At 39.3% G+C, this 15,414-nt stretch overlaps 2 protein-coding genes across 5 annotated transcripts in view; both read right to left on the minus strand.

The window, feature by feature from the left end:
• Positions 1 to 10,004, minus strand: part of cd226 (CD226 molecule) — an 11,893-nt gene extending 1,889 nt beyond the window's left edge. The window contains exons 1-6 of one of the 3 annotated variants that reach the window (XM_032503330.1): positions 9,814 to 10,004; positions 8,773 to 9,096; positions 8,233 to 8,613; positions 7,675 to 7,777; positions 6,102 to 6,156; positions 4,036 to 4,333 (exon numbers count right to left, since the gene is read on the minus strand). In XM_032503330.1, coding sequence (XP_032359221.1) covers positions 4,307 to 4,333; positions 6,102 to 6,156; positions 7,675 to 7,777; positions 8,233 to 8,613; positions 8,773 to 9,096; positions 9,814 to 9,877 — 954 coding nt within the window. In that variant the 5' untranslated portion in view covers positions 9,878 to 10,004 and the 3' untranslated portion in view covers positions 4,036 to 4,306. Of the gene's footprint in view, positions 1 to 4,035; positions 5,733 to 6,101; positions 6,157 to 7,674; positions 7,778 to 8,232; positions 8,614 to 8,772; positions 9,097 to 9,813 lie in introns of those variants that run through there. The other 2 variants (XM_032503328.1, XM_032503329.1) reach the window with 2 other exon arrangements.
• Positions 10,005 to 11,463: 1,459 nt separating this feature from the next.
• rttn (rotatin) overlaps positions 11,464 to 15,414 on the minus strand; it is a 32,889-nt gene continuing 28,938 nt past the window's right edge. For both annotated transcript variants that reach the window (XM_032503326.1, XM_032503325.1), the window contains exons 45-49: positions 13,948 to 14,141; positions 13,238 to 13,511; positions 12,083 to 12,186; positions 11,733 to 11,802; positions 11,464 to 11,628 (exon numbers count right to left, since the gene is read on the minus strand). In XM_032503326.1, coding sequence (XP_032359217.1) covers positions 11,549 to 11,628; positions 11,733 to 11,802; positions 12,083 to 12,186; positions 13,238 to 13,511; positions 13,948 to 14,141 — 722 coding nt within the window. In that variant the 3' untranslated portion in view covers positions 11,464 to 11,548. The remainder of the gene's footprint in view (positions 11,629 to 11,732; positions 11,803 to 12,082; positions 12,187 to 13,237; positions 13,512 to 13,947; positions 14,142 to 15,414) is intronic.

Here is a 15,414-nt window from a genome sequence, read left to right on the forward strand (position 1 = left end):
CACCCAGCTGTGAAATGCCATGTTACACCGGAAACATATATGGTTACCTATCAAGACCGTTGGTGGCTGTCAGCACTGCAGACAATTATCATCTTGTTCAATATTTTTGGTAAAAAATTATTGTGCTTTTTGCTTTAATGTTATATTAAAGCAGGACACGAATCCAGAAATTCTAGCAACTATGAAATGAAAAACAATTCCAATGACAATCAGTTTTAGGCAGCAAAACAGTCCTTTAATGTCAAACTTAATCACTTATTTTAATGTGTTTTGTCATGTTATAATATTCCTGTAGATCAGGAGATACAAGTACAAGCATTTCTTTTATGTTGGAGTTAATTTTTGCAGTCAGTCACTTTATTTTGTATATTTGTAATTTAAAGAACTTCATATTAATTTGAACCTCAAACAAAGTGCCCATCTAAAAATTAGTCTGCATTACAGAGCCCATAGTAACCATATGTAGACAGACAGATAACATACGTATCTGGCCACATGTCTGCTGTAGTTGTCATGAGTCTTATCTCAACTGTGGTTAATAAATGTATGTATATTAGTTCCACTACATCTGGAGCATTAGAGCAGTACTTACTGATAAGACTGGATACAGTTCTAGTTGACTGTTTAGCATTTGCAAATTTTGTTGTTGTTTTTTTGGAGCAAATCACTTGCTTGTAGGTATGACGTGTCATCATAATTTCTGTTATTGTCACTACAGTGTATGACTGTGTTTGTGTCCATCCCGTTTTGTGTTCTGTTACTGTCAGAATATGTGTTGATAGCACTTTGAATACTTAGTGTAGCACTACAGTTGTCACTAAATGTACATATGTAATGTTTTTGATGATAAAAAGGTAATAAATTGAATGTTCTATCATGTATCAGCATATCTTTTTACACTAACAAGTGTTGAATGGTAATTTACATAGGAGGAATTATTCAAAATTTTGTGAAATACACTTATTTGCTTTCTTGCCAAGAGGTAAAAGAAAAAAATGAATGCCTCCCCTATCAAAATTTTAAGCTAGAGCCAGGCTGGTTAGCTTAGCTAGCCTTTCAGACCAAATGTGACTAATGGATGCAAATAAATTGCATGGTTACACACATTTATAGGACTTTTTCTGGTTTGTTCCATTTAAACTGGCAGGGCAGAGGAACTTCCTGTTAGCATGGCAGCCGGTGACAACAAGATTTCAGGAATAACTGCTCAAGACAGGCCCAGACACAGTCTGGCCCAAAACCCTAGATGAACCAAACAAGTCTTTGCTGTTAACCTCTAACAAGGCTATGCAAGCTGTTTCTGCCCATTTAGTCTTTGTTGTAAGCCAAGATAACCCACTGCTAGCCTGCTAGAAAACACTTCATATTTATAGTATCAATCTTCTCCTCTCTCTCTCAGTAGGAAAGTGAATACATGTTTTCCCCAAAAATGTTCAACTATTCCCTGAAACATTTAAGCACAAACACGCAGATGTTCCTCAAATTCACAGCAAATCAGTTGGTTTCCTAGAACCAGTTATCAGTCAACACTTGATTCTTCTGGTTTAGTTTCTCTTTATCACACTCCCACTACACAGGAAATCACAGGGGTAGTGGCTATGACATGTTTTATTTATACCACATGGGAGTTGTTTTGCTTATATATAAAGTGGCATTAGAAAATAATCAGACCCTTGCACTTTTCGCATACTTACTGGGTATGGCTGTGACATGTGGTGTGAACTGTGGGACCTTAAATGTCCAATTAATACAATTCACCACAGGTGGACTCCAATCAAGTTCTACACACAACTCAAGAATAATTAAAGCCAACAGGATGCAAATGGACCACAATTTGGCGTTCCACATCAAAGGGTCTCAGTACTTAGGGAAACTAGATTTATTTTTTAGATTTTTAATTAATTTGCAAACATTTCTAAAAACATATTTTCTTTTTGACATTAGTCAGTTATTGAGTGTAAAGTGATGGGCAGTAATTGCAATTCTATCTACTGAAAATGACATCAATAACACCATAATGTGTGCAAAAAGTGAAGGGGTCTAAATTTTAAGCTAGAGCCAGGCCGGTGAGCTCAGCTAGCTTTTCAGACCAAAAGTGACAAATTCATGCAAATAAATCGCAGGTTTATTAAAAAATTCAAACCCATCTAACTCTGTGCGCCTATCCACACCCAATCCAATAATTTAACGTTTCACGGTGCAGTTTTTGTCCCCCAAAAGCTGGATAGATTTCTGCTAATTTCAGATGCTGAAATTAGCTGAAACAAGCCAACCAATAAAATATTGAGGTTTGCCCACACGTTCAATAGATTTTTTCCGACCTCCATGTTATGATTCTGTTCATACTCTCACAAAACTATAGACATGCATATTGATTGATTGAAATATTCAGTCTTGCGGAAAAAAAGTCCTCTTTGACAAAATAAAGATTACAAAAATAATGAACATAAGAACAACACCTGGGGAATTATTGCAGTTTAACTTGCTTGTGATGGTGAGTAGCCCACAAAAGAGAGGTAAACTACTTCGTTGACGTAGTCTTGCATTGCCAGACCCTTCACCTCAGCGGTAACATGTAAAGTTTCTGTGTAATGCACAGAACACGTGCAACATTTGTGTCAGTCTTGAAAAATCTTTTCATTTAATTTTTTTATTTCGTCCCTGGTGAATGCCCTTATGGAGCACATGTATTGGAGCGTTCCCTTTAAAGTGGCCGGGCAGAGGAACTTACTGCTGTCTCTGCCGTTAGCACGGCAGCCTCACACTGACAACAGGAAATCAAGAATAACTGTTCAAGACAGTCACAGACACAAGTTATGTTTCCATCCACACGTTTTTATCTGAATTATGTGATACTGAATAAAAAGTGTCTTACGGAAACAGTAAAATTCAATTGAATTTCATGAATAACAACTCAAAGAAAATACGTTCGATCTCATCAGATTTTATTTGATCGATATACGGCTAATGCGATAAACGTTGATGGAAACGTTAATTGCCAAATAAATAATGAATTGCGATTATTTTACCGCCACAAAACGAAGAAGACGTTTTTAGTTAATTTCCGCCCAGTATTTCCGCTCTGTTAGCACACATGACGGGTGTCAACAAAGACAGATGGAAGTGGACGAACGAGGAGACGAGAGACTTGTTGAATTTAATTTATGAGCAAAATATAACGTCTATTTTAGATGGCAAAAATCATCGCCATAATTTATCAGGAACTCGTGAAGGAAATGGCCCACAAAGGTTACTACAAGCTGTGCGACGTCCTCCGGAGTAAATGGAAGGCGCTCAAACAGTGACACATGTCTCAAAAAAGAGAAGCACATAAGCACTATTACAACTCGTGCAATACTGGTCATTTGTTGATAGACACCGTGATCCATTTTGTCTAGAAAAACTTTGCTCGCAAATGTTTGCTTGAATGTTGTGCAATTCAGTGCAAAAATGAATGAAAACACCTTAAAATGTTATAAATCAATTCAACATATCAATTTGACCAAAAACAGCATGTGACGTCATTTCGCGCAGGTTTTATTGGCTTCAAAGCCGTTGGATGGAAACACACTTTCACCAACTTTATGCGCATGAGTTTCTTTTACCGAACTTCAAATAGTTCGATTGACAAGTGGATGGAGACTTAGCTACCGTCTGGCACAAAAACCGTAGATTAACCAAACAAGTCACGTTAATTAATGAGATTCAGCTTTGCTGTTAACCTCAAACAAGGCAATGCTAGCTGTTTCCCCCGTTTAGTCTTGTTGTAAGCCAAGATAACCCACTGCCAGCCTGCTGGAAAACGCTTCACATTTATGGTATCAATCTTCTCATCTAACTGTCAGCAAGAAAGTAAATATGCATATTTCCAAAAATGTCAAACTAATCCATGAAGAATTAAAGCACAAACACGAAGAGGTTCTTCAAATTCACAGCAAATCATTTGGTTTCCTAGACACAGTTTTCAGTCAACACTTGATTCTTCCAGTTTAGTTTTGTGTTGTCACACTCCCACTTCACAGGAAATCACAGAGGTAGTGGCTATGACATTATGTTTTATTTTTACCACATGGGAGTCTTTTACAGTCACACACATCATTTTCAGTATTGCTGGGCGAACACACGCAGCATCACAAGTGTCACAGTCAAATTTATAGTTACAGCTTCAACTGTTTTTTCCGCCAACAGCAAGATGAGAGAATGAAGGCAAAAACTTGTGATTCCAAACTATATTGTCCCTTTATGTTCCACATTTCTAGCTTGTCCACATTTGTCTTGTTTCCTAGCAGGATAGCCTGCATATCCATTACGGCCTCTGCCACTGCCTCCATTTCTATGGAGATAAATGGATCACATTACACATAAACAACACACAGCTTAATAGTCCTACCATAAACCTGACATTTTGGTTTACAGAAGCATATAGACAAGCTTAGAAAGCATAGAAAAATAATAAATACAACTTGGGAAACTTCTGACAGCTTTTCATAAAAATGATAATGATTTTGAAGTTACATTTTAAAACAGAAAAAATTACCAACAGATTCATCAGCAAACCATAGATAGACAAAGTATAAGGCGCTATAAACTAAAGCACAGGATTATCTAATTAGAGTTTAGCTTTCACAATAAGAGCGTTCTGTAACTAGAATGCAGCCATCCTAGACAGAGAGCCTACTGGGGAAAGCAACAGTCTCAAGTGACGGTACAGTGCTGAGTGACTGCTTTTCTTTTCCGTTAGATGATTAGACACCATTGTCAAGCTTTGAATGGAAACCGGGAGGGATGAAAGTAAAAGGAGAGCAATTACACAGGCTTTTGTCAATCGTTTTACTCGGGGGTTAGGGAAGTGAAAAGAATGATTATACAGGCTTTCTGTCTGCTCTTTCTGCATGATGGTTACTGTCAAATATTGTTTTGCCCACAACAAATATATTTCCTCAACAGTGATTATGAAGTACATACTACATTTAATTAGTGGGATTAGGGTTGGACACAAACAAACCCGTCAGCTCTCTGAGACTTTGATGAGCACCAGTTTGTTAACTCATTTCAAACCACGGTATGAATAATAATCAGTGTCAGACTGATCCCTGCATCTTATAAAAACAAATTGTTTATTTTTGCCTTTGTATGAAGTGGCTTTCGAAACTATTCAGACCCTTTTCACTTTTTGCACGCTTTATTGGGTGTAGCTGTAACATGCAGTGTGACCTGTGGGACCTTAATTACACAGGTGTGTATGGCCAATCAATTCAATTCCCCACAGGTGGACTCCAATCAAGTTCTACACACAGCTCAAGGATAATCAAAGTCAACAGAATGCATCTGAGCACAAGTTGGAGGTGCCACAGCAAAGGGTGTCAATACTTAGGGAAAAGAAATCTCAATTTTGGATTTTTAATTAATTTGCAAACATTTCTAAAAACATATTTTCCCTTTGACATTATGAGTTATGGAGTGTATCAACAACACTATAATGTGTGCAAAAAGGAAAGGGGTCTGAATACTTTTTTTTTAAGCCACTGGAAATCAATCTGCTTTGTTTGTGAAAACCTACACGTTCAGATTATGCACTACGTCAAGTTTATGAATGCTCATTTATTATGAAGCTGACATTTGGTTTTGTGTGATCGTACGGTCTGTAGGTTGGCATAGACCGGGAAATTTCTTATCTGCTTGGACTCCTTTGCCATCCTGGGGCACACAGAGATGTTCTCATAGAAGTTTGGCTGGGAATATGAAGTAGATTTTATTAGTATATGAAGTGTTAGACAAGGACATGTGACCGATGATAAAGTAATGACTGAGCTTGGCAAACAGTTTTAAAAAAAAGTCCAATCAATGGGCTGAAAAATTATTTTATAATAATATAAAATTACCTTATTACATTACATAGCTATGATTACTTCAAAAAGCCATCACTTTGTCAGTTCGTAAAGCATCGCAAAGCAGCATTAGATAAGTCAGCAAGCATCAATACAGTGTATCAGGTTACATGACAGGATGTGCTAGTTAAGTGCATGTCTGAAAAGAAGGTAAGGGAGGGCCTCAAACATGTCAAAAACAACAGTAGATGTGATGACTAATATGAGGCTCACCTGTCTTTGAGATGGGTGCAGTTTGACTCTGTACTCCTCTCTCTTGTTCTTCTTCCTGTGGGAATGTAGGACTTTTCATAAGTGGGCAACTTCAGATGCAACGTCAGAGTGCTATTTTTAGCCATGCTAGCAGCTAGGTGATCTAAGGATGGTATGTATTGGTATGTTGGCCAGTACACCACTTTGGTTCAGCCAGAAATATCTCAAAAACTATTGGATGGATTACCATGAAACGTTCGGGGCTTAGGGGTTGCCTTAACCACAATCCCCTGAACGTTAACCCATTCGTGGTCCCCAGAGGATCAGTTGGATAAATCGGAAATCGGAAGATGATTAACAGGACAGGAATGCAAAAACACATTCCTGCCAGACTTCCCTTTGATCTTTACTTTTTCTTTTGAATAACTCAATTTTACCTCTTTCAGTGCAACGCAGCCTCGTACCTAAAAAAACGTAATAGGCCAATTTCCAAAGACTCCCAGTTAGGCTGGGAAATGTATCGATATTATAGCCTATTGCAATCGTGATATGAGAATAGATATCATCTTAGATTTTTGGATATGGTATTACAGTAAAGTGATGTACTTTTCTGAACTTACCAGACTGTTCTAGCTGTTCTAGTTGCCTTTTTCCCACTTACACATATGTCCACATTACTGATGATTATTTATCTAAAATCTAAGTGTGAAGATATTTTGGTAAAGCACCAATTGCCAACACTAAAATATCGCCGCAATATCAATATCAAGGTATTTGGTCAAGAATATCGTAATATCTGATTTTCTCCCTATCGCCCAGCCCTAGTCCCAATGCAACCGTTCTCACCTGAAGTAAACCGAACTGTAGTTCATTTGGAAGCAAACCGAGACCAGAGTGTGTTTGTTTTGATCCTAACTTTCGAATGAGCCTTCACACCCGACCAAACAAATCAAACTATCGTACCAAACGCTCCAGGGTTCCTTTTCAACGGACAAAACATGGTAGTTGGGAAAGCAACGTTGGGGTCAGTAAAACACGAACCCTAGTCTCCTGAGTAAAAGTCCTGTGTTTTTGTTTGACCAATCCACAACCCCAACCTGCCTCCTCATGCACAATCTTTGTCACCTCACTTTCTTGTTTGCTCTTATGGAAATTACTACGGCCAAGAGAGATCGCTGCCTAACTAGAAACTTAATTCTGGGTCGTCATGAGCTGCTTAAATAATAAACATAAATGGTTGTTTCCTGGGTGAAGACGGGCTGTTTGGAGCATTGTAATTTTATTTAAATGAAATAAAAACAAATTTGAACTACCAGAAGGTCAACATTTTCACTTATCCACTGAAATATCTCAATATCTTCTTTATTGGCACAACATTTTGTTCAGAGATTCATAGGTAACAGACAAGAAATCCTTGAAAAGTTGTCAATCCCATGACTTTTCTATAGCCCCACCATGATGTTGACAGTGGACCACTATTGGATGGATTTCCATGAAATGAAGATGACATTAATAAATAGACCCATATTTTACAATCAAGATTAGTTTGGGAGTTTTGTTTGCTAAACTGTGAAAGCACAGTGTGGGATCTTACCTGTGCTTCACTGCTAGTATGATGATGGCAATAAGTAGAATAAGCCCAGCAGCTCCAGCCCCGATGTAAATGTACATCATGTACACAGATAGGCTGAATCCAGCTGAAAATATCGAAAGTAATGAAAAAGAAAAACTATAACAGCCTGAAAGCAATGGTATTCTATTGAAGAGAATAATACATTTGTGTAGTTTTATTCGTATATGTGGTGAAAGATACGTATATTTCACTTATTGTTTGCTCATGACTCACAGATACATCACATTAAAGCAAACACAGACACCCACACACCCACACACATCTCTTTAGTAACATTATTCAGAGATGTTCCACAGGATGTTGTGGTTTCAGCAGGTGAAAGTCTGTCTGAGTCTTCTGAACAGTTTGAGATTAACATCACAAACATTGTTTTATTGTGTTCATTTATGTTTCATCAATCACTGTACTCTGTGGGACAAATTTGCTTCCATAAATCATTTTAAGTATGAGAAACGATCATTCAGCCATAAGGCCGTATATATGTGTAAGTGAATTACTGCATGATTTCTGTCTTTCTACCTGGAGGAGGCACAGTGAGCAGCACAGTGGTGGTCCGCACCCCCGCATCTGTGCTGAAGGTACAGCGGTAGAAACCGCCATCTTCCTGTTCCACACCTGTCAGGTGCAGATTGACATCCAGGCTGTCTGCACAGCTGACCCTGCCCCTGTCGCTGTAGTCCTCGGCCAGAAGCCCCCCTCCCACCTTCTTACACACTCCAATAATGCCCCAGGGCTGGCCATGTGGCATCTTCTCCAAAATGACCTGGTAAACGGTACCATTGTGCTCGTGGTTACAGCTAATGGTCAGGTTGTTGTCCGGCTCGGCCAACAACTCTGTGTCCGCCTCGATCACCTCTGGGATGGGGGCCTCTGTGCTGTTGTCTTCCTCTGGGGGCTCATCTGTAAACACAAGAAACACAGGAAATAGCTTGTCGAAGAATAAAGAAATCTTAATGCGTGATGGAAACAAAACTGTCTATACAGTTTCATTTCCAACATCATTCAGCGGGGGAGCTTCAAATTTCCACCTCAGTATTTTTTTTTGCCATTTCTTTTTACCTAAATCTTCCACCTGAATGTTCCTTGTCCAGGGGCCTTGAGGGAAGGTCTGAACAGAGCAGTGGTAAAGCCCGATATCCTGGTGAGTGACATTCCTCATGGAAATACTTCCGTCCATAGGCGTGGTCCTCAGGAACTCTATCCTTTCCCGGTAATGGTGAGAGAAGTCCACTCCATACTCTGGATGGAACACAGCTACCAGATCCTTGTCTGGTAGTTTTGTCCAGGACACCATGCTGAGGTTGCCGTCCCAAGGACACAAACAGCTGAGAACCATCCCTTCCTCCAGACGGACTGTAGCAGCCTCCATCTGCTGGGCAGCAACTGGACAGAGTGCATTTTAGTGTTTATGTAGACAGAATCTAGAAATCATGCATCCAGAAATCTTCAAACTGATAAATCAGTAAATTATTAAATAAAAACCAGTAAATCTAAATTATATACAAGAACAACCAGTTGTAGGATTATAACTAATTTATATTTTTTTTATATATATTTTACATGTATATAGAATCCTAAACTTTAGCGAACTTGTTTACACCAATTTGGCAAAAAAAGCCATGTTTCCCCCTCTTAATCTCCTCTACTTGAAGATTAACACAGCCATTCACAGCTTTGAGGCCATCTTTGGGTTAATGGTAATTAGGCTAATTTGAGCCAGTACACATACACACAACTGACAATAGTTAGTGATCAAGCTTCCAAGTTTTCAAAGGCTTTTATCCGAGCTGAATGACAACTGATTTCAAGTCCAGTGATGCCCTTGGGAGAGTTCTGGCAAGTTCAGAATAACATTGTCTCGCAAAACTCACAATAACAAGCTCTTCTCCCATCTTCCAATATAAATCTAAACAAATGATGGCATAAAGGAATGTTTAGTTTCGATTACTGATTGTAAATGAAAGATTAGAAACTGATGATAAAAACAGTTAAATAAATTAGCCTTTCTGAGTACTGAGAGAGAGAAGTGAATGTCACCTTTAACAGTCAATAAAAGTGTTAATCTACTATCAACTTTAAAAATATGTATATCAACCATACCTTTAAGAAAAGGAAGAAAGATGACTACCACGAAGTACCAGTGGTCCTTCTGTACAGCTTCCATCTTGCCCCACCGAGGGAGAATGAAAGCTGCATTGATGAGACAGAGGAGAAGCACCCAAGCTGCACTTCCTGCTAGCTCTCTGGCGACAGAGAAACACTTCAACCACTGGGGCACACTTCATGGTAACCCACTGTTGACTCATTCCACACAGAGGGGCACTTTATCACCAGGGCTGGGAGTGGGAGGCAAACTTATGGAATAACGTGGCACATTGGGATCCATACTGATGTTTTCTAACTTGTTCCGTTGTTGCATCCAGCTATACTGTAATACTATACATTTTAATCGTTTCATCTTGTAAACATTTGTTTATACTTCCATTGCAACTTTTGAGTCCTTTTTTGGCATTTCATGCGATTAAAGGATATATCTTTAAACTGAAATTTGAGATTTTTTTTTAAAGATTTCTAAGAATGTCAATGTTAGTTTCTGAAATGTCTCAACAATCATTTAATGGACTGCTATGACATTTGGTACAGCCATGGCTCCAAGAGGATGAATTCTACTGACGTTGGTCACACCCCATCTTTCCTCTAGTGCCACCATGAGGTTGACATTTGTGGTTCGAGTGAAAAGGATGAACATGGTAAACATTACACCTGCAAAACCTCAACATGTTAGCATTTTCATCAAGCATGTTAGCATTCTGCCAATAGCAATTAGTTAAAAGCACCCCTCACAGCGCCACTAACATGTCTAATTGTTTCCTGTAAATACAAGGTTTTCATTCATTGTCTGCTTCCTGTCACATTTCAGTTGGTTATCACCTAACAACCTAAGGTGGTATGTTGTGAACAGCAGCTTTACACCACAACCACCACAACAGCTGTGTTTAAAGCCACAGCTGGTATACTTCCATAATATACAACACTAATGGGTTTTTTCCATTACATGGTACCTGCTGGACTTGCCCCTTTTGCTTTTCCATTATGAAAAAAAGTATTTGTTACTAGTTAACAGTTACTTTTTTGAGTATCACCTCCGTCTAGGTTCCAAACAGGCTGAGGCGATACCAAAAGGTGACGTGAAAACCTGCAGACTGCTGACTGGTTGGATAGAATTGGCACTAATCACTGTGTCATCATCGCTAGCGACCTCCTTTTGCAACAGCATGTGTCGCCCCCTGCTGGAATTCAGATAGAATGGAGGTTTAAGGCACTTCCGCATTTGCAGTGCTCCGCCATTAATTTGTTTGTCCATTAATATTTACCGTCAATGCTAGCGACAGACGGGGGTGTCCTGAACAGAATAGTTAAGCCAGCAGTTTTTTTTTCTGCCTCCAGCTTCTTTTGAATCAAAATTTGTCTTCTGGCTGTGGCAACATCCACAAAAACAACACACCTTCAACGTTCTGTGTGTGTGTGTGTGTGTTGTGTTAGGTCATGGCAGTTTCCCGCGGCATTGCTATGACAACCAGCCACGCTCGCCTCACGCATGAGGCAATACTAAATCTGCTGAAAACGGGGCACCGCAACCAAGTCAAGTTGAGCCGAGTAGAGCTTGTACTAGCAGTGGGGGAGCGCCATAACTATCATGCTTGTGTGTGTACAATTTGTTTTCCGGTGAAATCAGACCATACAAGACGGTAGCTAAAATCTGCCACTTGGCACTTTAATATCAAAATTACTTAATAGGATAAAACATGATACAAAACAAAAATGATAAATACAATCAGTTATTTAGCAGCTGGGAAAGGTTTTCAAGGCACTGCAACAGGTAGGTAGTCATAGGATCCTGCTTGTTCTCTGCATCTGCAGTTTATAGGAGGGAAAAAACAACTATTGTAAACAACAGGACATGATTCAGCCCCAGGGCAGGTGCTGATATGTCTTCATCAAAGTGAATAAATGCATACCCTTCTTAGAGATGGTACGTGCCTCCTCAATTCTCAATCGAACAGAGGGACACTTCAAAGTAGTCTTAGCCTTTGAGGGGAAATTAGAACGACAGATTAGGAAGAGTTGAGATGAGTTCTTTTTTTCGGTTCATTATCAGGAGAAAAAAAAGGTTTGTCATTACTTTTATATGTGATAGGACATTGAAGCTTTCCAGATGATTTATTTATAGGGACAGTCAGAGTGAAGACACCACATGGATTTAATTTGACATTTATCACCAATAAACTCCAATACTGTAGTACTGTAATACTGAAATTCAGCGTCACTACAATAAAGGTTTAGAGTGTGCGTGTGTGTGTGTGTGTACCCTCTGATTGTTATGGAGCAATGCCCATAATGCAGATGCTCCCATAGAGCGGGTTTCCATCTCTTTACTGTTCAGACAACTTAGTAACACCTTCATGGCTTTGTCTGAAAGAAAGACATGCAGTTAGTCAGAGGCGTAAAACTGTCAGTTTGCTGGGGAAAAAAATCTTTTTATTCAAAAATGACAGTCCCCTTCAAAAGGATTCTAGTTATCAAAACAGAATATATTAGCAAATACAGTGGCTTGCATAAGTTTACACACCCATGCTAAAGTTGATTAAAAAGAGGAATAAAAAAACATATTTTGGAAATTGATCTTAATGCCTTAATTCTAAATATTTAGGAGAATCCAACCTTTTAAAGGACACCAATCTTCTTTGTGAATGAATAATGAATTGTAAATAAATAAATATTCTTCCTTTAAATACAAGGGGCATACATATACACACCCCTATGTTAATTTCCCATAGAGGCAGGCAGATTTTTATTTTTAAAGGCCAGTTATTTGATAATTCAGAATACTATGCATCCTGACAAAGTGCCCTTGGCCGTTGGAATTAAAATAGCCCCACATCATACTCTTCACCAAATCTAGAGATTGGCATGGGGAACTGTTTATAAGATCATCTCTCGAAGCAAATCAAACCAGCTATTAAGCTAACTGAAATACCACCATGCCTATCTCTCTGATAGTATTGATGAAGATCATACTGTATGAACATTCACAGGAAATGTGATCTTTCCACAGGAAACCCACCTGGCCGTCCAACTCACACCTGCAGCTTGCATGTGAGGCGAGGGGGAGGGGCACAATCTGTCTTTTAGTTTTCTCTGCTCTCCTTTTTTTTTTATCTACAGTACGTGTCTAAGAATCATTAATCTTCTGCTGCATTTTTCGAACTGAATAAATGTGTTTCTAAAAATGTCTTTAACTTCAAATGCTATGATATTGCCTTCAATCTGAGTGATTGCAGAGCAGCTTGAGCGTTTGTATATGATAGAACTGCCAAGCAGAAATTGAGTGGCTGCCAATGCCAACACTTTGTCTGGACTTTCAACAGAAATACAGCCACACACTCGGTAGTGCATCTTAACGTCTGTTGTCTGTTGTTTTCACAGAAGAAAAATGAAAGAAGAAGTTGCAGCTCTTCCATACCATTGGCAATGACGTGTGGCTTGTTGGCAGGGCAGAAGCAGAGGTTGTGAAGGGTGAGCAGTGCGTTGCGGCGGTGTGGTGCCAAGTCCGCCAGCAGTTCCAGGGCTCCAGTCACCCTAAGGATACTCTGTTGGCCGTCCTCCGCAAACGAGAGACTAACCAGCAGCCTCAGCCACAGGCCCAGTAGGCTTCCACCACCACAACCTATGAATGTGGTCTTAACACCAACCGCCTTGGGCGCTGGCACTGACAGGAAGGCTTGCAGGAAATTATTCTACGAATGACAGAAAAGTAAGTTTAAGCATCATCCTGTGAACAGATCATAAGAGCTGCTCCAGAGTTTAGAAAATATTTGGACAGGCTAAGTGCAAGAGACGCATGTCTATTTATAGCAGGTGTCATGCTTTTTTATTTATTTATTCTGTAACAATGTATTTCACGCCTAACTTAAATGTATTCAACTTGTACATTTTATTTTCACAGCCAGCTACTATGGACTTAAGAAAACTGTTGAATTGGCTAATCTGAACAGGTTTTTTCTTAAACCATTTAGGGATTCTTCTTAATTCTTAATATCTTACTCTGACAAAACAAATCATCACTAAGTCCAAGTTCCTTTGATTTAGCAATGAGACACAGCCTTTCCCACTACATTTATGTACATTACATCTTATCCATAACGTTGCCTACGCTGTGCGCCGGGCTTATACCTTTTGCAGGAGGCCTCTGCAGTCGCGGGACATGGCGAGGTTAGCCAAGAGACAGAAGGCTAGCTTCTGGACAGGGCTGTTATCTGCTGCGACCCCTGAGGCCAGCTTCATCACAGAGTGCATCAGAGAGTTACTAGGGGTGCCTTTGGATCCTAGTGCAACACCGGGGCCGCCGCCACAAACACAACTGCATGCTGAAACGAAAAAAAAGGAACAAATCAACCACAAGGACTTTTATGATTGACAATATATTGTTTGTATTCAATCAAAATTCAAGGTAACAACGATATCTCAGGGTTAAAAAATATTGTGAATGTGTTTGAGTTATTTAACCATCTTCATCTCTCACACGCCATCAGACACACATGCAACCACTCTAAAATGTGTGTAGGCAGCACACATTATCCACAGTAATTACAAAGCACAGCAGACCAAGGCAGGAGGTCACTTTAAAGGCATTCTCTACTATTTTCCAACCTTGACCCTGTGTCTTTAATGTAAGAGTAATCAATGTCCACAAGCATGCTCCCTGTACCAGGCAGCCAATCAAGAGTACTGCTCATTGACATGGTTGTGCTGACATCAAAACAACAACTTTTCTATCCTCTTCCACTGAGGGCATTGGTCATGCACAGTGCAGTGGATTGTGGGAGTAGCAACTTCCAACGTAATAATTCACCACTGTCACTTAATGTTTGTAATGGGCAAATGTTTGTTACTGAAAAATGGGCAAACACAAAATTGCATGGATCCTACAGTTACCATTACTAACAACCAAACATTGGCTACAATCTAAAGTTCAAAAGTGCCATCAAAATATTCTTATAATTCCTCTGTATGGCACTGTAGCTTTGCATACCAGTAGCAGCTATGGTAGACACTTTTATCACCAAGAAAATGTCTGTTACAAACACAATATAGCACTCTGTTCTTTTTCTTGTTGGAACTGGTTGCTTCTTACTGTTTATCTCAAAGCTAGCTAGCTGTCCCGCCGGCAGCACCAGTAGCCGCCCAAATAAAGACTTGCCTTTCAGGCTGCACGGCTGTCTGCTTACTATACCAAAACATCTCTGCATGACTGCAATCACAGCTTGTTTTTCTGTAAAAGCTGTCTAGCCAAATGACAAAACTGATGAAGAAGAGTGGAACTCTTGTACAGACAGAATTAACTACACCTTAGTGGAAACACTACTTATCTGCTGACAGAAACCAGTTTTACCCAACAGAGTTTGGAAGCAATAAAGTCTCACATGAATCTTCTAATTTTAATCTTCATTCACCATGAAAGCCCTCTGACTGGGGATGATAACCACACTTTCCTAACTCTGAGAGGAAGGGAAATTGTTTAACCTGAGGCTATGGCTAATTTATTTACAATTTAGGTCATTTAGAAATGTAAACAGAAATAGACAAAAGTGATGCAAATAAAAAATCTCTCTCTTTTGGCCCCACTTTCACAGTTAAGTT

The sequence above is a fragment of the Etheostoma spectabile genome, chromosome 22, assembly GCF_008692095.1.
Source record: "Etheostoma spectabile isolate EspeVRDwgs_2016 chromosome 22, UIUC_Espe_1.0, whole genome shotgun sequence".
Lineage (NCBI taxonomy): Eukaryota > Metazoa > Chordata > Actinopteri > Perciformes > Percidae > Etheostoma > Etheostoma spectabile.